The sequence below is a fragment of the Colobus angolensis genome, unplaced genomic scaffold (genome assembly GCF_000951035.1).
Source record: "Colobus angolensis palliatus isolate OR3802 unplaced genomic scaffold, Cang.pa_1.0 Scaffold117, whole genome shotgun sequence".
Classification (NCBI taxonomy): domain Eukaryota; kingdom Metazoa; phylum Chordata; class Mammalia; order Primates; family Cercopithecidae; genus Colobus; species Colobus angolensis.
The window spans coordinates 6,801,961-6,824,194 of NW_012112808.1; the positions used below are offsets into that span (position 1 = coordinate 6,801,961).

General features: G+C 42.5%; 1 protein-coding gene and 1 long non-coding RNA gene across 2 annotated transcripts in view; one reads left to right on the forward strand and one right to left on the reverse strand.

Annotated features, from left to right (window-relative positions):
* LOC105526938 overlaps positions 1–556 on the reverse strand; it is a 3,813-nt gene extending 3,257 nt beyond the window's left edge. The window contains exon 1 of the long non-coding RNA XR_001004170.1: positions 518–556. This is a non-coding gene — a long non-coding RNA (uncharacterized LOC105526938). The remainder of the gene's footprint in view (positions 1–517) is intronic.
* CFAP61 (cilia and flagella associated protein 61) overlaps positions 1–22,234 on the forward strand; it is a 294,188-nt gene that overhangs the window by 197,648 nt on the left and 74,306 nt on the right. Inside the window, exons 21-22 of the mRNA XM_011963119.1 lie at positions 5,086–5,260; positions 19,508–19,800. Of these exons, the coding sequence (XP_011818509.1) occupies positions 5,086–5,260; positions 19,508–19,800 (468 nt within the window). The remainder of the gene's footprint in view (positions 1–5,085; positions 5,261–19,507; positions 19,801–22,234) is intronic.

Consider the following 22,234-nt stretch of genomic DNA (forward strand, 5'->3'; position numbering starts at 1 on the left):
CAAAAATACAAAAAATTAGTCAGGCATGGTGGCATGCACCTGTAATTCCAGCTACTAGGGAGGCTGAGGCAGGAGAATGGCGTGAACCCGGGAGGCGGAGGTTGCAGTGAGCTGAGATCCAGCCACTGCACTCCAGCCTGGGCGACAGAGCGAGACTCCGTCTCAAAAAAAAAAAAAAAGTGAAGGTGTAAACCAGAATGACATGAGGAGAAAAGGTAGTGGTGAATGTTATGGGTGGATTAGGGTTAGGGCTTCAAACTACCCTGTTACAAGAACCAAGACTCTGCTTTTACACTTAATTCAAAATATAAGAGAAATACCCAATCAAAGGGCAACAAAAGTTTAAAAATAAGATGGTTCAAAGTGCACCAGCAAAAGACTGTCAGGCACATTTCACACAGCTATTAGAAACAGCAATACTATTAGTGCCCAAGAAAGGGAATTGGAGAAAGAAAAGCATTAAACCTGACCAAGGGTAAAATCCATGATGAGAATATAGAGGTCATGAACCGGTTACCTGTTGAACATGGTTGTATCAGAGGATGTGCCAGAAAAACAGAAGTGCACCTGCAATATGACCTTCATTCCTTGGAGTCCCACTGAAGAAGGGAAGGAACAAGCTGAAGCACAGCGAGGGACGGGCTCCGTCACTCCAGATGTGCAGCCAGAGGGGTGAAGATTCAGGGTGTGCAGGATGGCCAGCCAGTCCTCAAATACTTGAAGAATTTTCATATGGAGAGCAAATTCAGTCTTGTACATGATGGCTCTAGGAAACAGATCTAGGTCCTGAAAGTGACGGGAATGCAGTGTTTATTCATCCCGAGGAACACCTTTCACTCAAAGTCTACTCCAAAGAAAACGGTCAGCCCTAGGAGACAGGAGCCTGCTGCTAGGGAGCCTCGAAGCGGTTGAGCACCTGACTGCCGTTGAATGTTTACCGTGAGACAGACACATGGTAACAGATGGAACTCTCACATACCCTGAGGTCACTGCCATTTGCATCCCCATGTTGTGGTTGAGAGAACCGAGGTGCCATGCCGTGAGGCTTAGGTAGTTTGTCCAAGGTCGGTTACTACAGAGGTGATGGACTAGGTTCCAAACTCAGGTGGTCTGGCCCTGGATCAAGCACTGTCTCTGTTTCCTTCTCTTTCCCTCTCTTTTCCCTTTCTTGTTGTTTCCCTTTATCTCTCATTGATATGGTGCAAGGCTTATACTTGACGGCTTTTAAAAGTCATTACCACAGAGATTCTAGAGCTTAGTATTTATAGCTACAGTCAAATAAGCAGTTCAAAAAGAAAAAGGTTATTTCTTTCTCTCATTAAAAATATCTGTAGAAAAGCAACCCAGGCCCGGTAAGGTGGCTACCTGATGTCATCAGGAACACAGGCCCTTCCATCTCTTTTTTTTTTTTTTTTTTTTTGACAAGTTCTGACTCCTGTCACCCAGGCTGGAGTGCAGTGGTGCAATCACAGCCCACTGCAACCTTGACCTCCCAGGCTCAGGTAATTGTCCTACTTCAGCCTCCCAAGTAGCTGGGACTATACAGGTGCATGACACCAAACCCAGCTAATTTTTTTTCTTTTTCTCTTTCTTTTTTTTTTAATTTTTAGTAGAGATGAGATCTCCCATGTTTCTCAGGCTGGCCTCAAACTCCTAGGCTCAAGGGATCCGCCTGCCTCAGCCTCCCAAAGTGCTGGGACTACAGGTGTGAGTCACCATGCCTGGCCCTCTTTCTATTTTTAATGTGTGTTTTCCATTCTCAGCATCTCAAGATGGCTGCTGTGGTTCCAGTCATTCCATTTTCAAGAGGCACGAAAGAGGAAGGACTAGAGCATGATGTCTTCTCTCATTACCTCATCCAAGGACTCCTGCTTGTATCTCCTGACCACCTCTTAGGTCATGAGTTGGGAAATGCAGTTTTTCAGCTGAGCATATTTCCCAAGAGTCTGTTACTAAGAAAGAAAGGAAGACAGAATATTGGGTTAGGCAGCCAGCAGTCCTAGCCACCGTGAGTTATTGCTGAGTGATGGTGGCACTGTGCAATGGCAAATCAGTGTGGTTGAAAAGTTATCTGCTGCTCTCCACTCAAATTTAGTGGCACTTTAGTCAGTGGCAGAGACCCTCAGTTTGGATAGCCAGTCCTTGTGGCACTTCATTAAAGATAACCAAGCCCTTATATTAAAGACTGTTCTCTCCTTTGCCTCTTTTTCCTTTTCAGGGCTGGTGACCTCTCTTGACCAACAGGAGTGTATGGGTGTAAGAAACTTCTGCTAGCTTCTTCTAAATGTCTGCCTACAAACTCCTCTTAGTGTTGAAATCTGCTATTCAGTGAAAGAAAACAGTATGTGATGAACCATTCAGAAAGGAAGCTTCTTTTTACTTTTCAGGGCTGGATAGCTCTGTGGCCCCACAGGCACACATGGAAGAAGGAAATTTCTTGTACTGGCTTCTTCTCAATGTCTCTATACAAATTATTTTTCTGCTAAAAGCTTCCATTCAATGAAAGAACACAGTAAATGATGAACTGGTCACAAAGCAAGCTTCTTTTTCCATAAATCGTTTTCTAATTCACTGAGTTCTTCTAAACTCTGTGCAGACAAATTTGTGTGGCTTTGGAATTTATAATCCTAGCTTCAGTTCTGCATACTTTGTGAAAATGCCATAATCCCATTAGGTTTTCTTTAATTGCTCTTATTCTTTATAGTAGAGAAGTATGCAAAACAACTCTACACATTTAAGTGCACACAAGAATTATGTGGATTATCAGAATGCAATTACATTTCAAGATTGTAGTGAGCTAATTTTCCATTCAGACCTTATTCTTTTTTCTCCTCTTCCTTTTTTGTTTTTGCCTAGACACCCGCTACTTGAAACTTTTAGAAATGAAGTGCTCTCAATTTGTTCTTTAGCGCTGCCACTTTCTGCCAAGGCTTTTTCAATTGTTAAATCATGACTTACTAAACTGATGTAATGTTACCCAAATTTTATTTTCTTTTATGCTACAATGCTCCTTGTAGTTCCAGTGAGGTTTCAAAACCTGAAGCACAATATTCAGTATTGTGCATGTCAAACCTTTCACCAAAGCCTTCAGTGGGCTGCTTTATAATAACTATGAATATAATGCTATCAACATTTTAGTGGGGTATTACTAAACGAGCTATATTACTAATAAGAAAACTTTACCTCCTCAATTTTGGTTACAGTAAATGACCACTATTTATTTAGTTGTTCCCTTTTGCTAAATATAATTTCACTGCAGCTTCTTAATGGAGAGAGAATATCCAGCTTTAAACATTGGTTCTGTTTTGCTCTGTTTCATTTTAATTTAATCTAGTTTGAAATTGCATTAAATACATCACAGCAATGTACTAAGGCTTTACAATTTCTGTTGAGGAAGTGTATAACCAAAAGTTTCCTGTCAGCTGGAGTTTAGTCAAGCCCCATGAGTTTAAGCACCAGCCAGCATTTGCCTGCTTGTCAAAGGATAACTTCCTCTACCCCAATATCCATCTTGACTGCAAGTGAACTTATTGCCTGTAATAGCTCTAGGACTATTCTTGCCTCACAGCCCTGAGGTCTTAGACCCAGAATGCAGCAAGCCAGTAGGTATCGATCTTCTACCAAAGGCCTCAGGCTCCCTCTAGGCTGCCCCTCTCCTTGCCCTCTTTTTCTCCTCATAACTTCCACCTGGCAACCAGTTAAAAATCAGAGGGACCAAGTGGTGGCCCATTTGGGGAAACTCAGGTCACTATGCTGTTTTATTTGGTTTTTGCAATGACACTTCTTTGTCTGATTTTAATTTGAACCAATACAATAAAAAAAAATCAGGAGTCTACATGAAAACCCAAGGGCCTGGCATTTCTTGGGAAGTCAGATCTGGCCATACTGGATCCATACTCTACACTGGCAGCAACTAGATGAAGCTGAGTCATGGCTGATTTCTCTGACCCAAGCACAAACCCTCCAGTTTGCCACAGTATCCTTGACACAGAAGACGAGTATCAGCTATCATCCTTTATTGTGTTTTTACTGTTGCTTTCCTTACAGTAGAGGAAAGTTTCTGTTCCCACACACATCTGCATCAAAAATGAGAGAAAGATGGAGGGGAATAAAGAGAAGGAGAATATTTCTCTGACAAGACAAGGAATAATTCTATACTTTTCATAAGTAAATAATAATGTTTCCTTCCTTTTCTTTTCTGCCTAGCCCCTCTATACCCTTAAATTTCAACCCCAGATATAATTGTTTCTGTGGCAGATTACTTTTGCCAAAAATGGCCACCACATCCAGTTCAGTTCCATGTCCTCTTCCAGAGCCTTGCCTCTCCTACATGAAGAGGTGGAGTTGAGGTTCCCTCCCCTGATCCTGGGCAGGCCTTTATGGCTACCTCCATGAATCGAATATGGTGGAAGAGACACTGCTCAACTTCCAAGACTAGGTTGGAAAAGAACCTGGACCTCTCTGTATTGGCTCTCTTTTTCTCAGAACACTTGCCCTAGGAACCCAGCCACCATGTTATGAGGAAGCCCAAGCTACACGGAGAGGCCACATGTAGGTGTTCTGGCCAACAACCCCAGCTCAAATCCAACCCTTAGCCAACATCAACTGCAAGGCAAATCATGACAATTTGTTGTCACATTTGAATACCCAGCATATTTTCCAGGGGAAAGAAAAAGGATTGAGATAGTTTAATTATCTTCAGATGATTTCAGGCCCCAGCCCCTGAGTCTTCCTAGCCGAGGCCCCAGACATTGTGGAACAGAGACAAGCCATTCCCCACCTTGCCGTGTCTGAATTACTGTCCTGCATAGGCTGGGAGCCTAATGGTTGACTTTTACCACTGAATTTTGAAACAGTTTGTTACACAGCATTGCATAACTAGAGCAACTCCGATAATTGCTTCTAGGTGCTCATTCCACCTGTGTGTGTGTGTTTTTTTTCTTACTTGGATTAAAATCTGATTGATTGTATCTGGGGACAGAAAAAGACATAGTGAACATTGCTATGTCTACTTTTTTTTTTTTTAACCACGGTCACCACTTTATCTATTATCGCTGAAACAAGCATTTCTCTAACATACTTCAGGTCCCATGCCCCACAGGGGCGGATATTAGTCAACACCTGACAAACAGAGAGGTTCCCAACAGCAGTCAGCGGCGGTACACAGGGAAAGTTCCCTGCAACCATTTCACTCTCAACGAGGAAGAGGATTGCTTTAAGGCACTGACTTGGATAAGGAGTAACTCCATCACCACAGAAGGTAAGGATGTCGGTAACTGTGCATCTCTTCAGAATAGCGTTTTATTTTATAATGAGTCTCATTCTTCATCTAGTTCCAGTATATAATTAGTGCCTAATTAATTCCAACCAAATCATTCATCTGTCATGCTTTGTTTTCCAGATTAATTTACAACTTGTTGTCATTTTTGGATACCCAGCATGTTTGCTGGGGTAAAGAAAAAGGCTTGAGATAGTTTAATTATCTATAATTATTTTATTATACAAAATGAATATCCGAAGAGCAAAGCATAGCTAAAATCATTAACTAATTAAAGAATAATTTAATAAGCAAACATGTTTAGCAATTATATGGAAAATATGTCTTCTTTTGTGAAGCTGAAAAGACCTAGGAAGAAAAAGGCTTGTATTGGAAGGGCCTTTTCTTGTTTTCACAACCTATTGTTCTCTTTCTTGGTGTTGCCCGTACAGTCCTTCCCACAAATACACAGACTCGAGTTACATGCCACTTTTTAAATCGAAATGAAAAAGTGAAACATTTGTGCAAATGCCTCTGCCACTCAAAAGTGTATTCTCAAGCATCTTTCTCTCTATTGCTTGAGTTTCATTGAAATCATTCAGCCAGTGAAACAACCAGAAGAGGGCCTGGCTGCTTTTGTGTCTTTAACTGAAACCTAGAAGTCAAAGTTAGGAGATTACTTAAAGCAACCCCTTTCTTTTGCCTAAAAGTGAGAAGACAGTTAGTGACCTGGTTCAATTCCACAGCCACCTGTGGTTTAGAGTTCAGCCCAAGGATGTAAAACCACTAAGTGCCCAGAAAGTGGGCATCAATGTGTAAAATTAAACATGCTAATTTATTTAATACATGTATGTGAGTATAATCTAATTATATTTGTTAATATAATACATTAAAATTAAATATAATTTATTATAATTTTTGGTGGATCATTTAGGTATTAACTTTTGCCAAGTTATAACATTTACTACATTAAAAAGTTACCAATTTACTACATTCAGCATTTTAAAATGAGTATCAAACGGCATTCAATACATTGCTGGATTTAATTTGCTGACACTATTTATAGGCTGTTTGCCTTTAAATTCATAAATGAGATTGACCTGTAGTTCTCTCTTTTATGCATTGCTTGTCAGGTTTTTGGAATCAAGGGCAGGCTAGTCTCACAAAGCATTTTTGGAAGCTCTCTATATTCTTTGGGGATCTGAAATACAAAGTAACCTAAGGGTTGGACAGAAATCACCCATAAAACCAGCTGAGTCTGGAACCTTTGGGTAGAGGTGGGATATAGAGATAGATTATACTGGCAACCCAGATTTTTTAAATGTCATAAAGTGTTTCATACTTTCATCCAAGCTTGGAATTATTTTCAGTTTTGCATCTATGTATGTTTAAACCTGTTTTAGCCTTTTAGTCATTCTGTAATAATTACCCCATGATCTATGTAGACTCAGAGTATTTTCTTATCAGGGAAAATTCTCTAATCCGTGGGTTGGTGAATTTTTGCTGTAAAATACCAGATAGTAAATATTGTAGACTTGGTTGAGCATGGTAGCTCACACCTGTAATCCCAGCACTTTGTGTGGGCCGAGGTGGGAGGATCACTTGAGCCCAGGAGTTTGAGACCAGCCTGGGAAACATCGAAAAACTCCACCTCTACAAAAAATACAAAAATTAGCTGGGCATGGTGGTGTACACTTATAGTCTCAGCTACTCAGGAGGCTGAGGTGGGAGGATCAATTGAGCTTGGGAAGTCAAGGCTGCAGTGAGCCATGATTATGCCACTGCACTCCAGCCTGGGTGACACAGCAAGACCTTATCTTACAATTTTTTTTTCTTTTAGACTTTGCAGGCCATACGCTCTCTGTTGCAGCTCTTCAACTCTGCCCTTTTAGTGAGCAAGTGACTATAGACAATATGTAAATGAATGAGCATGGTTGTGTTCTGATAAAATTTATTTATGAAACCAGACGATGAGCTGTAGTTTGCAGTAACCTGCTTTTAGCCATAACATTTTTGACAAATCATTACCATTTCATGAAGTCCAGACCTCCAAATGTACCATAAGTTCCCCAGTACCATAACTTCCCCAAAAGCACAAAAGCCAGTGGTTCAATACAAAATGCACAGTACGTCTTTAAGACTGCACCCAATCCTGTTAGCCTGCAGTGCTGTGCTTTAACTTTGAACCTCTGTGTGTTTTGGATGTTTGGGCTAGGGAGCATTTGACCAAGAAAAGACCCTTCAAAAGTGGTACTGCAAGTTCTTCAGGTGGAATGTTGATGGCAGAGAATTGAGAAACCTCAAAGCAAGAAGCGCTATGGTCTCTTTCAAGTGCCTTTGTATTGTCCTCTTGGTTCTCAGATGGAGGAGTAGCATCAGTACTATTCTGCCGACTTGGCCAGTTGTCAGAGATGATGATGCTACACTGCCCCCTTAAAGGGAAATGCTTTTTTCAAGATTTAAGACTGTCTCCCAGCAGCCAGTGTATAAAGCCATTTGGAGTGCCTGCTTTTGTCCACCAAAGAGCCAGAATAAGAAGTATGTGGAAATTAGTTTCCTGTCTTATATGCAGGTGATTTTCTCCAGGTCTGGTGCTTAATCACTCCCCCAGGCACCTCCCAGGTAGATGCTCTTTACATTCACATGCTGGGACCAAGCTCTGGGAGCCTTCAGGGAAAGCTGACCTGGCCAAGTTAATTTAACTCCATGTAGAGGCCCCTATCAAGTGAATTCTCAAGTAAACTAAGTTAAGAAAAAATGTTAACATCTTGCCTTAAGAAAGCTTTCTCCTCTTTGTATCTTTTCTGTAATCCAGGTCATATTCAGACATACCTTTAGTCCCATTCAGATCTTATTCTTGCCATTATTATTCTTGCAGCATCACTGGATCACAGTCCAAATCTCAGAGCAGAGCAGGCCTAGGACAGAAAGCCCATCCCCACCTGAGCCAAGAACCAACAACCACAAGACAGAATTATACCCACAGAGGCTCCCAGGAAATGCAGCAAAGAGTAGGATCCAGCGTGAGAGAAGGCCTCGAGGTAGAGCCTCCTAAATACACCGTTGGCTTCCCTGGCAGGCTGAAATATGTTTAGCAGGGAGGGCATTCCATGTAGAAAGAGACATTCATGCCAAATCGCTTCAGTCACCTTGTGACCTCTATTTCTTAACTGAGACTTTGGGTATATGATACTTGAGTTTCATTGTTGGGCTTTCAAATCCCTTTTCACACTGTGCAAAGCCTAGTGGTCTTTCCAGAACTGCATTTTGAAAAGAATATAGCTGTTGCAACTTTGCTTCTGAGACATCTACAGTACCATACTTGGTTGAAGCTCCAAGCCATTTCTTAGATAATTTCAGCTCTACTTTATCTCAATGTCACTTGTATCCGGCATAGTGCCTGGCACACAGTAAATGAAAATAAATGTTTTAGTGAATATAAGTGAAGACAGTTCAGGATGTAACTCTTTTCCTTACCCCCGCCCCCTCCACATGGTGAGTTTTATCAGAACTTTTTGCATTCGGCCTAACTTGGAAATAGATGGTCAATGGAGATGAAGACAAGAGAATCCTTGAATGAAATTGAAGCTCTTCTTTAAAACTTCATCCTTGGTAATGAGAGTAATAACATGCTGGCTAAACAGGATGAGTTAAGTTCCTCCTCACGAATAACAGACATTTATAAAGGCAGTCTAGCTCAGGTTCTGGAGTCACATGACTTGGGTTCAAATCTTGGGTGTGCCGTTTCCCTTGGGCAAGTTACTTAACTGCTCTGTTTCTCAGATTCCAGATAATATCTACCTCACATGGGATGCTGAGAGGGTGAAAAGAGATAAATGAGATTACATGCCGTACTCAGGACAGTCTCTCATACATAGAAAGAGTTTTGTAAATAGAGGCTGCCATTAGCATTGCTCTTACGTGTGATGGAATTAAAGGTACCCCAGAGTAGAAGTCTCAGCCCCTGCCACCAGGGCACTGATGAAGTTGAGGATATCAGTCTCTATTTAAAGCCAGGGATCCGTGTACACCAGGTGCCAGTCAGCTGTAGAGGCGCTGTGGCCTTCAGGAGAGCCCTGGAGGCTGTGAAGTTAGGAGAAGGCCTCCCCGAGAAAGGAGGATTTGAGCTTAGTCTTGAAGAGGGACAGGATAAGCAGACAGAGAGGCTGGGGGAGTTTGGATTGTGTCCAAAAGACACTGGGCCAACAACGTGGGCTGAGCAGAGTCTGTGAAGGGCAGCAGCAGGAGATGAAGCCAGAGGCGTGGGCAGGGACAGACATTGGCGGGTCGCAAGCACCCAGCCACGTCCAAGTTTAACTGGTTACCTTTTAGGAATGGGAGCTGACCAGGCGGGTGCCACTGTACACACACAGCATTTGGGAAAATGGCCTTTCCATCTGTAGTACCCATGCCAGCGGAGAGAAGGTGACCGCGGGAGAATGGCTTACCATGGATGGCAGTAGCCAGCTGAGGCAAGGCAGCTATGCATACAGTAGCTAGCTGGAAGTGGCCACCCTTGCTGCATTTGGTGGTCTTGCTGACACAGCCACTTCTAGCTTATTTCCAAGTCAGCTATGAGATGGTGGTGTTGCAGGGCTTTGCCTTAGTTCAGCTAAAGACGGGGTCCTTGTCCGTCCCATGGCCACAAAAATGTAGGCTCGCAGAGGGTTTGAAGGGTGAGTAAAACAGGGTTTTACTGGGTGAAAGGAAAAAAAAGGGGGAGTTGGGGGGGCGGGGAAGCAGGATCCTGCGCGAGGCCAGCCGGCTACTTTAATCCCAGGTTCCACACAGGAAGAGGAGGGCCAGGCTTCTCCCCACAGCAAATGGCATGGACTTCCTGAGGCGCCACCCCAATCTGCAGGCTGATTGGAGTTTTTCTAGGGACTCCCTCCCACCTGCCTGTGTCATTGGCATTTGAAGCCAGAAGCTAGAAGTCTGGCGCATGATGGAAAGCAAGGAGCAGGGCTGTGTTCCTGCACGTTTGAAAGGTCGCGTGGAGCAATCCGTGACCGTCCTGGACGTTTCAGTCCTTGCTTTTTCTTCATGTCACCCTAATAACACCAGGAGGAACGTGGACAGTTTTCATCATAGTTTATTTGTACTCCCTCTGTGCTGATTTCCCCTTTTTTAAAAATACTTTAGCATGTGAGTTGGGGCAAGGGAGCCAAGGACAGTGAAAAATAGTTTCATCGTGTCCCATTGGCTGTGGTTGGGTAACATATCCCTTCGGGAACCACACCCTGAATCCTGGCAACCACAGGGCTGACATTACTGAAGTGCAGGGATGTGAGGGGAGAATGGTGGATGGAGTGTTCTAGAACAGTGGATATTGGGCATCAATAACAAGAGATACTCCCAGGAGGAAGTTGGCTCTCCTTTGAACTTCTGCCCATTGCCGACACACGCAGATACCACCCCAAAGTGTAGCTCCTTCCGGCAGTCACTGTTTTATTTCACATCTTCTGCTTCCAAAGGAGAACACAGTGGTTCCGTGATGGAATTAGTCCATCCGGAGGTCATGGTTTTCTGGGCTCTAGAGTTGGATGGATTTATATAAGTAAATTACCCTAAACTGTTAGAACTGCTCCAGTGCCGTGGGGAAGAGCTGACATCACAGGCTCAAATACTGCTTTCAACTGCAAACAAAACCTGGAGTGTTCTGCTGGGGGGTTTCTGACAGAACCCAGCAACCCGATACATGATAACAATTTATGGCACTAACTGAAACTAATTGAAATTCATCTGCTATTACCTCTGTACTTTCCATGAAAATGAAAAGTAGGATGAAAGTAAAGTAAAAAAAAAATAAACTGCCTTAATGGCTCAAAATGGATCAATTATTTTCATCTTTAGCTAAATATAGTTTACTGCCTTATTAAAAGCATGTTTATAGGAAAAGTATAACATTAAAATTCCATTGCATGCATCATCGAACAAAACCTTTGTTATGTTATATCTAATATATTCTTCCCTTTTTATTCAGCAGAGCAGAATGGGACAGGTCACGTTTCGGGCATAGAAATCTTATGCTTTGACTTCTAAAAAGTAAAAAGAGCATTGTCTGGTTCTATTTGTGGGCAAGATATTATATATATATATACACACACATATATACATATACATATATATATACACACATACACATACATACACACATATATATTTTTATTTATAAATTTATATATATTTATATATATATGGCAGAGTCTTGCTCTGCCATCCAGGCTGGAGTGCAGTGGTGCAATCTCAGCTGACTGAAACATCTGTCTCTCTGTCTCAAGTGATTCTCCTGCCTCAGCCTCCTGAGAAGCTCGGATTATAGTCATGCACCAGCACACTCGGCTAATTTTTGTGTTTTTGGTAGAGATGGGGTTTCGCCATGTTGGCCAGGCTGGACTCAAACTCCTAACCTCAAGTGATTCTCCCACCTGGGCCTCCCAAAGTCCTGGGATTACAGGCATGAGCCACCATGCCCGGCCTGTTTTTTAATAAGTGTTTATTTCACAATTTATTAATATTCTGTGATTGCTACTTAAAAATATTTCGTTATCTAGTTATTTGCTGAAGATATTTACCCATATAAAATGCCAGTTGGAGTATATTTTAGTAACGTGTTACACATCCATCTGCAAGTGTACTGCAGTGCTATGAGACCTGGTTTTGAAATAGACTCTTGGGGTTTGAGTCCTGCTGACCCACCTGCTTGCCACGTGACCTTGAGCTCAAGATTTAACCTCTCTGTACCTTGTTTTCTGGATAAAATGGTAAATCCTGTCTCACAGGCCTGTTCTGAGGATGGATGAGTCATATGTAACCACTGTATGTCTCTTTTGAAGCAGAAAAAGGAAATATAATTATTCATTAAAATACAAAAGAATAGGTAAATATGCATAGACATAATTTAAAGCATATAAACTATAAAATGTAGCACATAACTCTTGTTTCTTTGACCTTAAAGATATAGTAACTATGAAGAAAACTTTATGTTAATATTGTGTGCATAAATCCTGAATTTATTTCTTATACTCTTGAGATCTAACTTCATGGCCAGACCACCAGACCAGCAAATCTTTCCCTCCAAGTCCTGATTCTCTCCTTGGAGAAACTTCATCTTTATAGCATTGAGCGTGACCATGAAATGGCAGCAGAGCACAATTTCCAAGTGTTTAAAAGTAAAGCACTCAGTTCAAAAGAATAAAATGACTTTTTAGCATCTACTAAAAATAATTTCTTTAAAAGTTGTCCCATTACTTTTGGGTACATCTATGACCAAAAAAATTAGCACTTTATTTTACTTCTTGAACTTAATGGGAAAATCAACTTAGTTTTCCTTTCCTGCAAAGTCATAACTTTAATTACTTGTTTTCTAACTCCTGAAACTCTTACATACTGCCTTCAGGAACCAGGATGATGAAACTGGCATTTTTCCCCCTTGATTAACATAAATTGAAGAACTTCCTGAATCTTGGTGCATTATTCTTTTTTTTTTTTTTTTTTTTTTTTTGAGACGGAGTCTCGCTCTGTCGCCCAGGCTGGAGTGCAGTGGCGCGATCTCGGCTCACTGCAAGCTCCGCCTCCCGGGTTTATGCCATTCTCCTGCCTCAGCCTCCCGAGTAGCTGGGACTACAGGCGCCCACCATCTCGCCCGGCTAGTTTTTTGTATTTTTTAGTAGAGACGGGGTTTCACCGTGTAGACCAGGATGGTCTTGATCTCCTGACCTCGTGATCCACCCGTCTCGGCCTCCCAAAGTGCTGGGATTACAGGCTTGAGCCACCGCGCCCGGCCGCATTATTCTTTTTTAGACAGAGTCTGTCTCTGTCACCCACCAGTGGCACAATTGTTGTGGCTCACAGCAACCTCCGTGCCCTGGGTTCAAGCGATCCTCCTACCTCAGCCTCCTGAGTAGCTGGGACTACAGGTGTGATCCACTATGCCCAACTAATTTTTCTGTGTTTTTAGTAGAGATGGGGTTTCACCATTTTGGTCAGGCTGGGTTCAAACTCCTGACCTCAAGTGATCTGCCAGCCTCAATCTTTCAAATTGCTGGGATTACAGTTGTGAGCCACCACACCCAGCCCCAAGTTGAAACTTTAAAGTGTGATCGCCTTATGTGCATGGTCACTATCAAAGTTGCTGATTTGTTCATTTACACCTTGAGAGGCCAAGGTGGGAGGATCACTTGAAGTCGGAATTTTGGAGCCAGCCTGGCCAATATAGCAAGACCCCATCTCTACAAAAATTTTTTTAAAAACTAGCCAGGCATAGTGGCATGTGGCTGTAGTCCCAGCTACTCAAGAGGCTGAGACGGGAGGATTGCTTGAGCCCAGGAGTTCGAGACTGCAGTGAGCTGTGGTTGTGCACTACACTCCAGCCTGAGTGACAGCAAGACCCCATCTTAAAACAAAACAAAAACAAAAAGCGAAAAGATAATCTGTACATTTCTACCAACATTTTAATTGGCAAGTGCTAGTGCCCTTCAGTCTGAAGTGGGGAATCGACAGCTCACGCAGGTATTGACTGCATCATCACTTCTCCCTCTCTCTCCTTGGTTGGGCTGTTGACACTGGCACCCTCCATCCTCTAGGAAGCACCCTTGCACATTCCGTTTCAAAGGCTGCCACTGGTTAGCAGTGAGAGAATGACTTCGAGCTCCTTCTTGCTTGCCAGCTTTAATTTCAGGAGCTTCCACACAGTCGCCTTTTTACGGGCGCTCTGCCTGGACCCTACTGCCCATCTCAGATCTGCAATCAGTGTAATGCGTGATTTACTCCCTAAAAAGAGCAACAAAGATTGGTCTTCCATGAAAACTGCCACAGTTATATTCCCTTATCCTTTATGGGGAATCCACCCAGAGTGTTCTATCATTGGTTATTTGCCATTTGAAAGTGGGGCAGCCCATCCTTTACCTCTGTCACCTGTTAAATCGAGAGCAAAAGCTGGTCACTTCTCATCTGTTAGGTAAGCTGATCTGGGAAGGAAACGGTGACTAAATCTTTCAGCATAAAACTGATATCCAGGGAAATCATCAGTTTTTCCACTCTCCTTTTTTTATGTGTGTCTAGAAACTTCAAAACAGGGTATGTGATATCCCAGTAATGTGAAGGAAGCCCATGCAATGTGTTACCTACCTCCTTGTAAATATTTGCAAGGGCTCCATGCATTATAAAGTACACAATGGTAGGTATGCATGGATTAAATTCATCTTTAATATGGGCATACTATGTATCCAGAAAATTAAAATTTAAATAAATAAATTCATATTTCATTAACTGAAGTTTTCCGGCTTATGAAATGCATGCTGTAGGCCGGGCATGGTGGCTCACGCCTGTAGTCTTAGCACTTTGGGAGGCCGAGATGGGCGGATCACTTGAGGCCCAGAGTTCACTGCCAGTCTGGTTAACACAGTGAAACCCCATCTCTATTAAAAATATAAAAATTAGCCGGGTGTGGTGGTGGGTGCCTGTAGTTCCAGCTACTTAGGAGGCTGAAGCATGAGAATCAGTTGAATGCAGGAGGCAGAAGTGGCAGTGAGCTGAGATGGTGCCACTGCACTCCAGGCTACAGAGTGAGACTCTGTCTCGAAATTAATTAATTAATTAAAAACGGAAATAAAAGCATGCTATCAAAGAACATATGTCATGGCCCCCCATAACTGGGGCTGTCTCACCTGTCTATACAGCTGTCACACTGTTCTGTGCCAGTGAAGGCTCAGCCACCCACTGTACACACGGGGACACATAACTATCAGCCCCAACACCTCCCTCAGGCACAACCAACAGAGTGTCCCCCCGCGCTGGTCATTATTCGCTTGCCCTCAGTTCGTCCCACCCAGCAGCTGCTTTCTCTCACCTACTTTTAAACTCTTTCTTCCTTCTAACTCTTACCCAAGGATTCAGGAAGATCTGTTTCTCTGAGGCGCCTACTGTTTGACTGTGTCTCTGCCTCCCTTTGTTTCTCTCTCCATTTCCTTCCTTCCCCATCTTTCCTTCTTGATTCAGCCCAAAATTGACTTAAACATTATGACATGAGTTACCCAACTGCTACTTCCATATAAAATATAAGAAAGCCTGGTCATCCAATGTCACATTTACATCTAAAAGAAAATGAACATATATATATGTATTTTTTTTTTTTTTTGGTAGAGACGAGGCTATGATGTGTTTCCCAGGCTGGCCTCGAACCCCTGGCCTCAATCAATCCTCCTGCCTTGGCCTCCCAAAGTGCTTGGATTACAGGCATGGGCCACTACACTCAGCCCTGTCTGTCTTTAAATAGCACATTAAAGATGTAATTTCTTGTTTCCCTGAGCTTAAATGCCACCAATATGACAAGAGTAGTATTTTATATGTATAATTAACAAATTATAGGCACACACAATTTTGGTTACATTAGGGACTATGTGGGATTTCATGAGCCTACACTGGAAACCTAATAACCAGATCTGACATTGTTAAGGGGAACATATTTCTGTCTTACAAATCTCAGGTATATAGCACATTCTGTGACTGGATAGTTCTTATAGTGCCAACTTAGTAGTGAATACCAAGCAGAAATAGGTGGTGGGAAAATCTGGCTACAGCGAGGTCATTTGGTGTTAAATATTTAGAGGGCCCAGAAGCACGATCCAGCTAGCAGGAAGAAAGTCTTAGGATCAGCAGTCTATCTCCGACATATATCCACGTATCTGGTCAGGAAACACAATACTATGGTGGTAATTACAGTCACATCCGGTGTAGGCCAGGCAGTGTGCTAGGCTCATGATGGTGAGGGCAAACATGGACCTTACAGTCCAAACAAGTCATCTTGCCAAGAAGCCTGGCTATAGCCTGGGTGTGTAGGCCATGGTGAGTGCTGGAAAGGAAAGGTGTAGACCACCCACAGTCCTGCTGGGGTCTCACCTACCTGGAGGCTGGACAGTCTGTGGGGCCCAGATAAAGCTACAGGCAGGCTAAGGCCTTGACATGGGTTCTTCAGAAGCACTGGTTCCAACTCATCCATATTAGTAAAATTACTCTGATAATTATAAGTAATCATATTTTTAAACCAGTTTGATTTGTCCCAAAATGAATAATCAAAGTATTTGTCTACTAGGCTTTTTTTTCTGGAGGGGGCCCCAAAATATAAGACTTTGGTTATTCTAAGAGTTATCACCATGCTTATATTTTGCTGTATGACAACATTATATATGGGCATTTGAGTGAAGCCCGTGTTATTGTTAACAGTTCTAAATGCTATTGTTATCGATAATGACAATAATATGAGAGATTATATATAAAAGTACCTAACTTTGTGCCTGGCATAGAGGAGTCCAGAGATAAACATGAACTGCATCTAAAAATCCTTTACAAAGTAAATGTGAGCAGTGTTGCAGAAAGAACTCACAACTGCACAAAGATGATGAAAAGAATAATCTCCCACAGAATGGAGATATTTAAAGGCAAGAGATTGGGCCAGACGCAGAGGCTCATGTCTGTAATCCCAGCACTTTGGGAAGCCAAGGTGGGGAGATCACTTGAGGTCAGCAGTTCAAGACCAGCTTGGTCAACATGTCGAAACTTCGTCTCTACTGAAAATACAAAAATTAGCCTGGCATAGTGGTGCGGGCCTATAATTCCAGCTACTCAGGAGGCTGAGGTGAGAGAATGACTTGAACCCAAAAGGTGGAGGTTGCAGTGAGCTGAGATTGCACCACTGCACTCCAGCCTGGGCAACGGGCGAGACTCTATCTCGAAAAATAAAAATGAAAATTAAAAAAAGGCAAGAGGTGGACCTGGTCAAGAATAGTAGGCCATCTTACATATTAATAGCTAGTTTTGATCATGTTTTGTTATATTTGTGGAGGGATGTGATTTGACCTGTAACATGTTCTTATTTATTTAATATAACAGATTATATTATCACAACATTCTACTATATTTTATGGGAAATGAGAGAACTATAACTAGTCATAGAAAGCCTGTTTAAATGAAAAGTTTGTGATGAAATCACGCAGGCAGTCATATTCCATATGACCATGCTGATTTGCACTGCCCGTCAGTAAATATTCATCCTTCTCTCCCTCCTGTGTGGACGTCCTCACTTCCGTGCTCATGGGCATGGTCATGACACTTACTTTGGTCAATGGGATGTTAGTGGATGTGATGTGGGCGGAGACTTGACATATGCCCGGGCCCTTGTGCTTGCCTTTCTGTGCACCTGCATTTCACCATAAATAGAAAATGCCTCAGGTAGCTGTCAGTCCAAGCAGGATGAAACACGTATGGTGCAAACAAACCCAGCCACAACCTGGAGCCATATCAGCTGACATCAGTCTGCCCATAGGTATGTAGACCACCCACAACATTCTGCTTGTTGTTTGACATTGAGTTTTGACGTGGTTTGTTATGCACCATTGCTATGATGATAACTGACTCTTAAGACAACCAAAGTCTTATATTTTTGTTAGGGAATTTTGTTTCAAATTAAACATAAAGATAGCCAAAGCTGTTTAGAAGTCACATTATCTAGAAATAAACCTCTAATTTTGAAATCAGAGGTTTTACAAAATGTGTTACCTTTGGAATTGAAAAGTATCATCCTCTCCAGCTGCCTGCAGTCCGTGGACCACCCTTGCTGGATCAGAGAGCTCTCCAAACCCCAACAGCACCACAGGCCCAGTTTTCCATGAGCCTGTGAAGAAAAAGCCCAGCTCACAGTAGAGCTGCTAACAGCTCTCATGAAAGAGACTGGAAAATACAAAATCCTTAGCTGTGTGAGATCTAAACACACTTAAATTAGTTCAACTGAAAATGAATATTATTTTGGCTTGCCTATTTCAAAAGGACAGAAGACCTCAAACCTTTGACAGTTTTCAGTTCAAGTTTTGCCTTTCTTGGCAGGCTGATTCTTTGTTGTGCCAGACAGCCAAGATTCATGTTTTGTAGCAGGTGGGAGCCTCAATAATTTAAGCAAAATGTTGCCTCTTTCAGCCAAGGAAAATGCAGCTCACCGAGGATGTTGCATTTGAGCATCTGAACCGAGTGGGAGTCGTAGCCACAAAACTGTCCTAGCGTCCTAGCAAAGGCAGGAATGGAGAGACTCCACTCCCTCACTTCAGTGGCTTCTTGGCTTTCCATAGATGAAGAGCAGGGAGTATGGGAGAACTTTCTAGATGCTGTTAGCTTCCAAGAAGCCATCTGAAAGTTACTGTAGTTTATTTTTCCTAAGCAAACAGGACAAACCATCACACCTCCTTTCAGTTTTGGATTGAAAACAATTTGGGCATGATTTCCTCAACCAAATTGAATTAATACACTTGCTATTTATTTTCACTTGTAAAATTCCTTTTCATACTATTTCATGAACAGGAGAAAAACAGAGAGACATTCAACAAAGTGTACATTTTGTGGTAAAATTGGTATCTTACCTGGAAAATGAGTCTACAGCAGTCTATTTCTTTGTGAAAATTTGAAAATGCCAATTCAATGTCAAAAATAGCATATACTACATTTCATTAATTTAATAGTGTCATTGATCTTAAAACTGCTAAAATAGTAGAATAGCATATGTAATTACTTCTGTAGTCTTTTTGAGAAATGTAAGTAGTATAGACTATCATCAAAATGCTCTTACACAAGGGAAATCTCTCAAGATTATTTTGTGATTTTATTTTTGCTAACCAAAATACTGTCCTTCAGTCCCTCTAGCTAGGTCTTGACACATTAAATTCTAAAAATCAGGGTTGAATCTTTGTAAAATTATCTGTTGAAAAGCAGAATGTTCTAGCCTTTAATTCTCAAAAAAGGGAAAACTTCCTTGAAATCAATCCAGTTCGACATTTAAATATTAAAATATCAGCAACATCATGAGCATGAATATTTTTTACCATTGCCTTTTTGTCTGTAAGGAAGAACTAATATGCATTGCCAACATTAGTAATTTTGTTTCCTTAATAAGTATAGCAAATTGGGAACAAAAACAAGACAAAAGGTTTTTTTCTAGACAGTTTCTTTCAGCATAATTTCAACTTCAAATTAGAGGAACATAAACGAATGTCCTACTTCTGCATTAAAAGTACTTGACTACTTTGTGGGATGTTTTGTGCCGATTCTTTACTAAATTATCTTGGTCGCCGTTGCTAGGTAACACCCCTGGTTTCCTGCAGCTGAAAAATGAGAGGGTTATACGGAGCAGTTCAGCATTATTAGCATTTGACTAAGGTTTTTTGGGTTTCTGAACTGTATATCTTAGCGTTTTCCCTTCTTTCCTAGGGAATGTCATTGTCTATGGAAATACAATTGATACTTACACCACTGTGGAGACGCTCTTAAACCTTGGCGTGAGCGGCAGCCGCATCCACCTCGTGCAGCCCCCGCCCGCCTCCACCATCACCTGCATCAACAACTACTCGGTGGAGAGCGCCGTGGCAGACGCACTGGCAGCCGCTGGAGTCACTATTTACCGGGATGCGATCCTGGCCCAGTGGAATGACGGCCTGCACCCAGACCCCATCTACAGCGCCTCCTTCACCACACCCACCAAGCCTTTTAGACTCCCGTGCTCTGTAAGTGGGTCCCTGCAAACCTCACTCACCAGCCAGGGACAGCCGACATCTCCAAGGGATTTGGGGGTCTGGAAGATTGCGGGCAGTGAATTTGGAATACCAGATGTTGGATTTTGTTTTCTCTGTGTTCGCATTACCTCTTGCTGGGTAACAACCCACCCCAGACTCAGTGGCATGAAGAAACAACAACCGTTTATTATTCTTATCTCTCCTGGTTTTTTATTATTATTTTATTATTCTTATCTCTTCTGGCTTTGGCCAGACTCAGCTGGGAAGTTCCCACTGGAGGTCATTCATGCGGCTGAAGTCAGCAGTGGGTGGGCTGGAATTGTCTCAAAAGCATGGCCACTCACATGTCTGGCTGTTGATCCTGAATCAACTTTAGTTGAGATTTTCGCCAGAACACTTAGAAGTGGCCCCTTCATGAGACTGGCTTCCTCACAACATGGTGGTTTGGGTCTGAGGGTAGAGCAGAGAGAGAGGCAGTGTCAGCTGTGTCACCTTGGATGACCTGGCCTCCGAAATCAAGCAGCATTCTTCCCACCACATTCTATTTGCTAGAGGCAAGTCACTAGGACCAGCCCATATTCAAGGAGTGGGAAATTAGACCCTGCCTGTTCATGAATGGGAGGTCAAAGATTTGAATGGAGAATGCCTCTCTTTACTGAGAGCTTGCCATGCCCCAGGACATTCTGTCACCTCATCAGGACAGCTCTGTAAAGGGAGGTATCCCCAATTTACAGATGAGAACACCGTGGCTCTAAGTCAGTGGCAGTGCTGGTTCCCTGCCCAGCCCAAGGTCTATGCTGCCATTAACCTCTTAAGATTCTGGCAGCAGCAGTGGTGAGTCTTTCCCCATGACACACAACCTCTGGCAGTGTGTATAGAGAGAGCACTTTCCTTTCCAGGTGGGTGACATCCCACCTTCAGGCCTGCATCCTCAGAGTTTCCAGCTTAGGAGGTTAATAGAAGCCTTCAGGGAGGGAAGGAGGGAATGGGCCTGTCCATCTCACTGAGAAGCAGGGGACCCTTGCTCAAAGGGGAGGCTGAAGTCAGTATGAGGACAATGGTTGTGTCGGTCAAGGGTGTGTGTTAGCGGTTGTGATAAAGGATGCCTGCTAACATCCAGTGGGCAAGCCATTTAGGGGCAGGTGTTCACAGCAGGCCCTTACCTAGGAGTAGGGGGTCATCATCCTAAGTAGGGCTTCTCACTCACGGGCTGCAAAGGATTGAGGATGGGGGCTCTCACCCCCACCCCAACCCAGAACTCAAAGGACAGGGGCTCAAAGCAAACCACTAAAAAAGACTAAAAAGGAAGATTTTTTTTAGAATCTCTCATTTTATCCTGAGATCCATGGAAATTTTGTATTCTACTCTGTAGTCCATTCATTTATTCATTCATTCCATAAATATTTATTGAACACCTGCGAGGTCCCAGGCTCTGTCCTAGGTGTTAGGGATGTAACAGTGAAAAAGGCAGGACAAGTCCCCTTTATTTTAAAAAGTGATACTGTCTGTACATGTATGTCATGACACCTATTTAAGACAGGAAATATCAAAATACTTTTGCACAAATTTTCCCTCAAAAAAAATGGCAAACCTGGAAGATTGCCATGTTTATCCTGAAGCACCTCTAGAGGTGACTGTGTGCCTTGCTCAGGAAGCAGAGGCCTGAGTAAACCTCCCCAGACATCCCACTGGGTAGCAGCTCTTCTGACCTTTACTTTCCTATTCAGATTAGAATCAAACTCCTGACAAAAACATCTGGCAAAGTAAATTGACCCTTGAACACATGAGGAGTAAGGGCACCAACCCTCCTCACAAAGTTGAAAAATCACATGTAACTTTTGACTCTCCAAAAACATAGCTACTAAAAGCCTACTGATGACCAGAAGCCTGACTGATCACATAAATAGCTGATTATATGAAAACATATTTTGTATTTTATATGTATTGTATACTCTATCCTTACAATAAAGTAAGCTAGAGAAAAGAAAATGTTGTTAAGACAATCATAAGGAAGAGAAAATATGTTTATTTGTCATTAGGTGGAAGTGGATCATCATAAAGGTCTTTGTCCTCATTGTCTTCACACTGAGTAGGCTGAGGAGGAGAAGGAAGAGGAGGGGTGGGTCTTGCTGTCTCAGGGATGGCAGAGGCAGAAAAAAAAATCTATGCGTAAGTGACACACAGTTCAAATCCATGTTGCCCAAGGATCAGCTGTACTCTCAACTGTCTTGATCCAAGGCACCATCCTGCTGCATTTTCATCCTAACACCGTCTGGGTCAAAAACATCAGCCTGTTTGCTGTCGTATTCTTTCTCCTACCTTCCCTGGTCTGCTTGGTCTCACAAAGAATGGCCCCTGCAGATGACATTTCCCAGGCTCCATTATTCTCTGATTTTCATCTTTATTTGGCCAACAGTTTGTACCT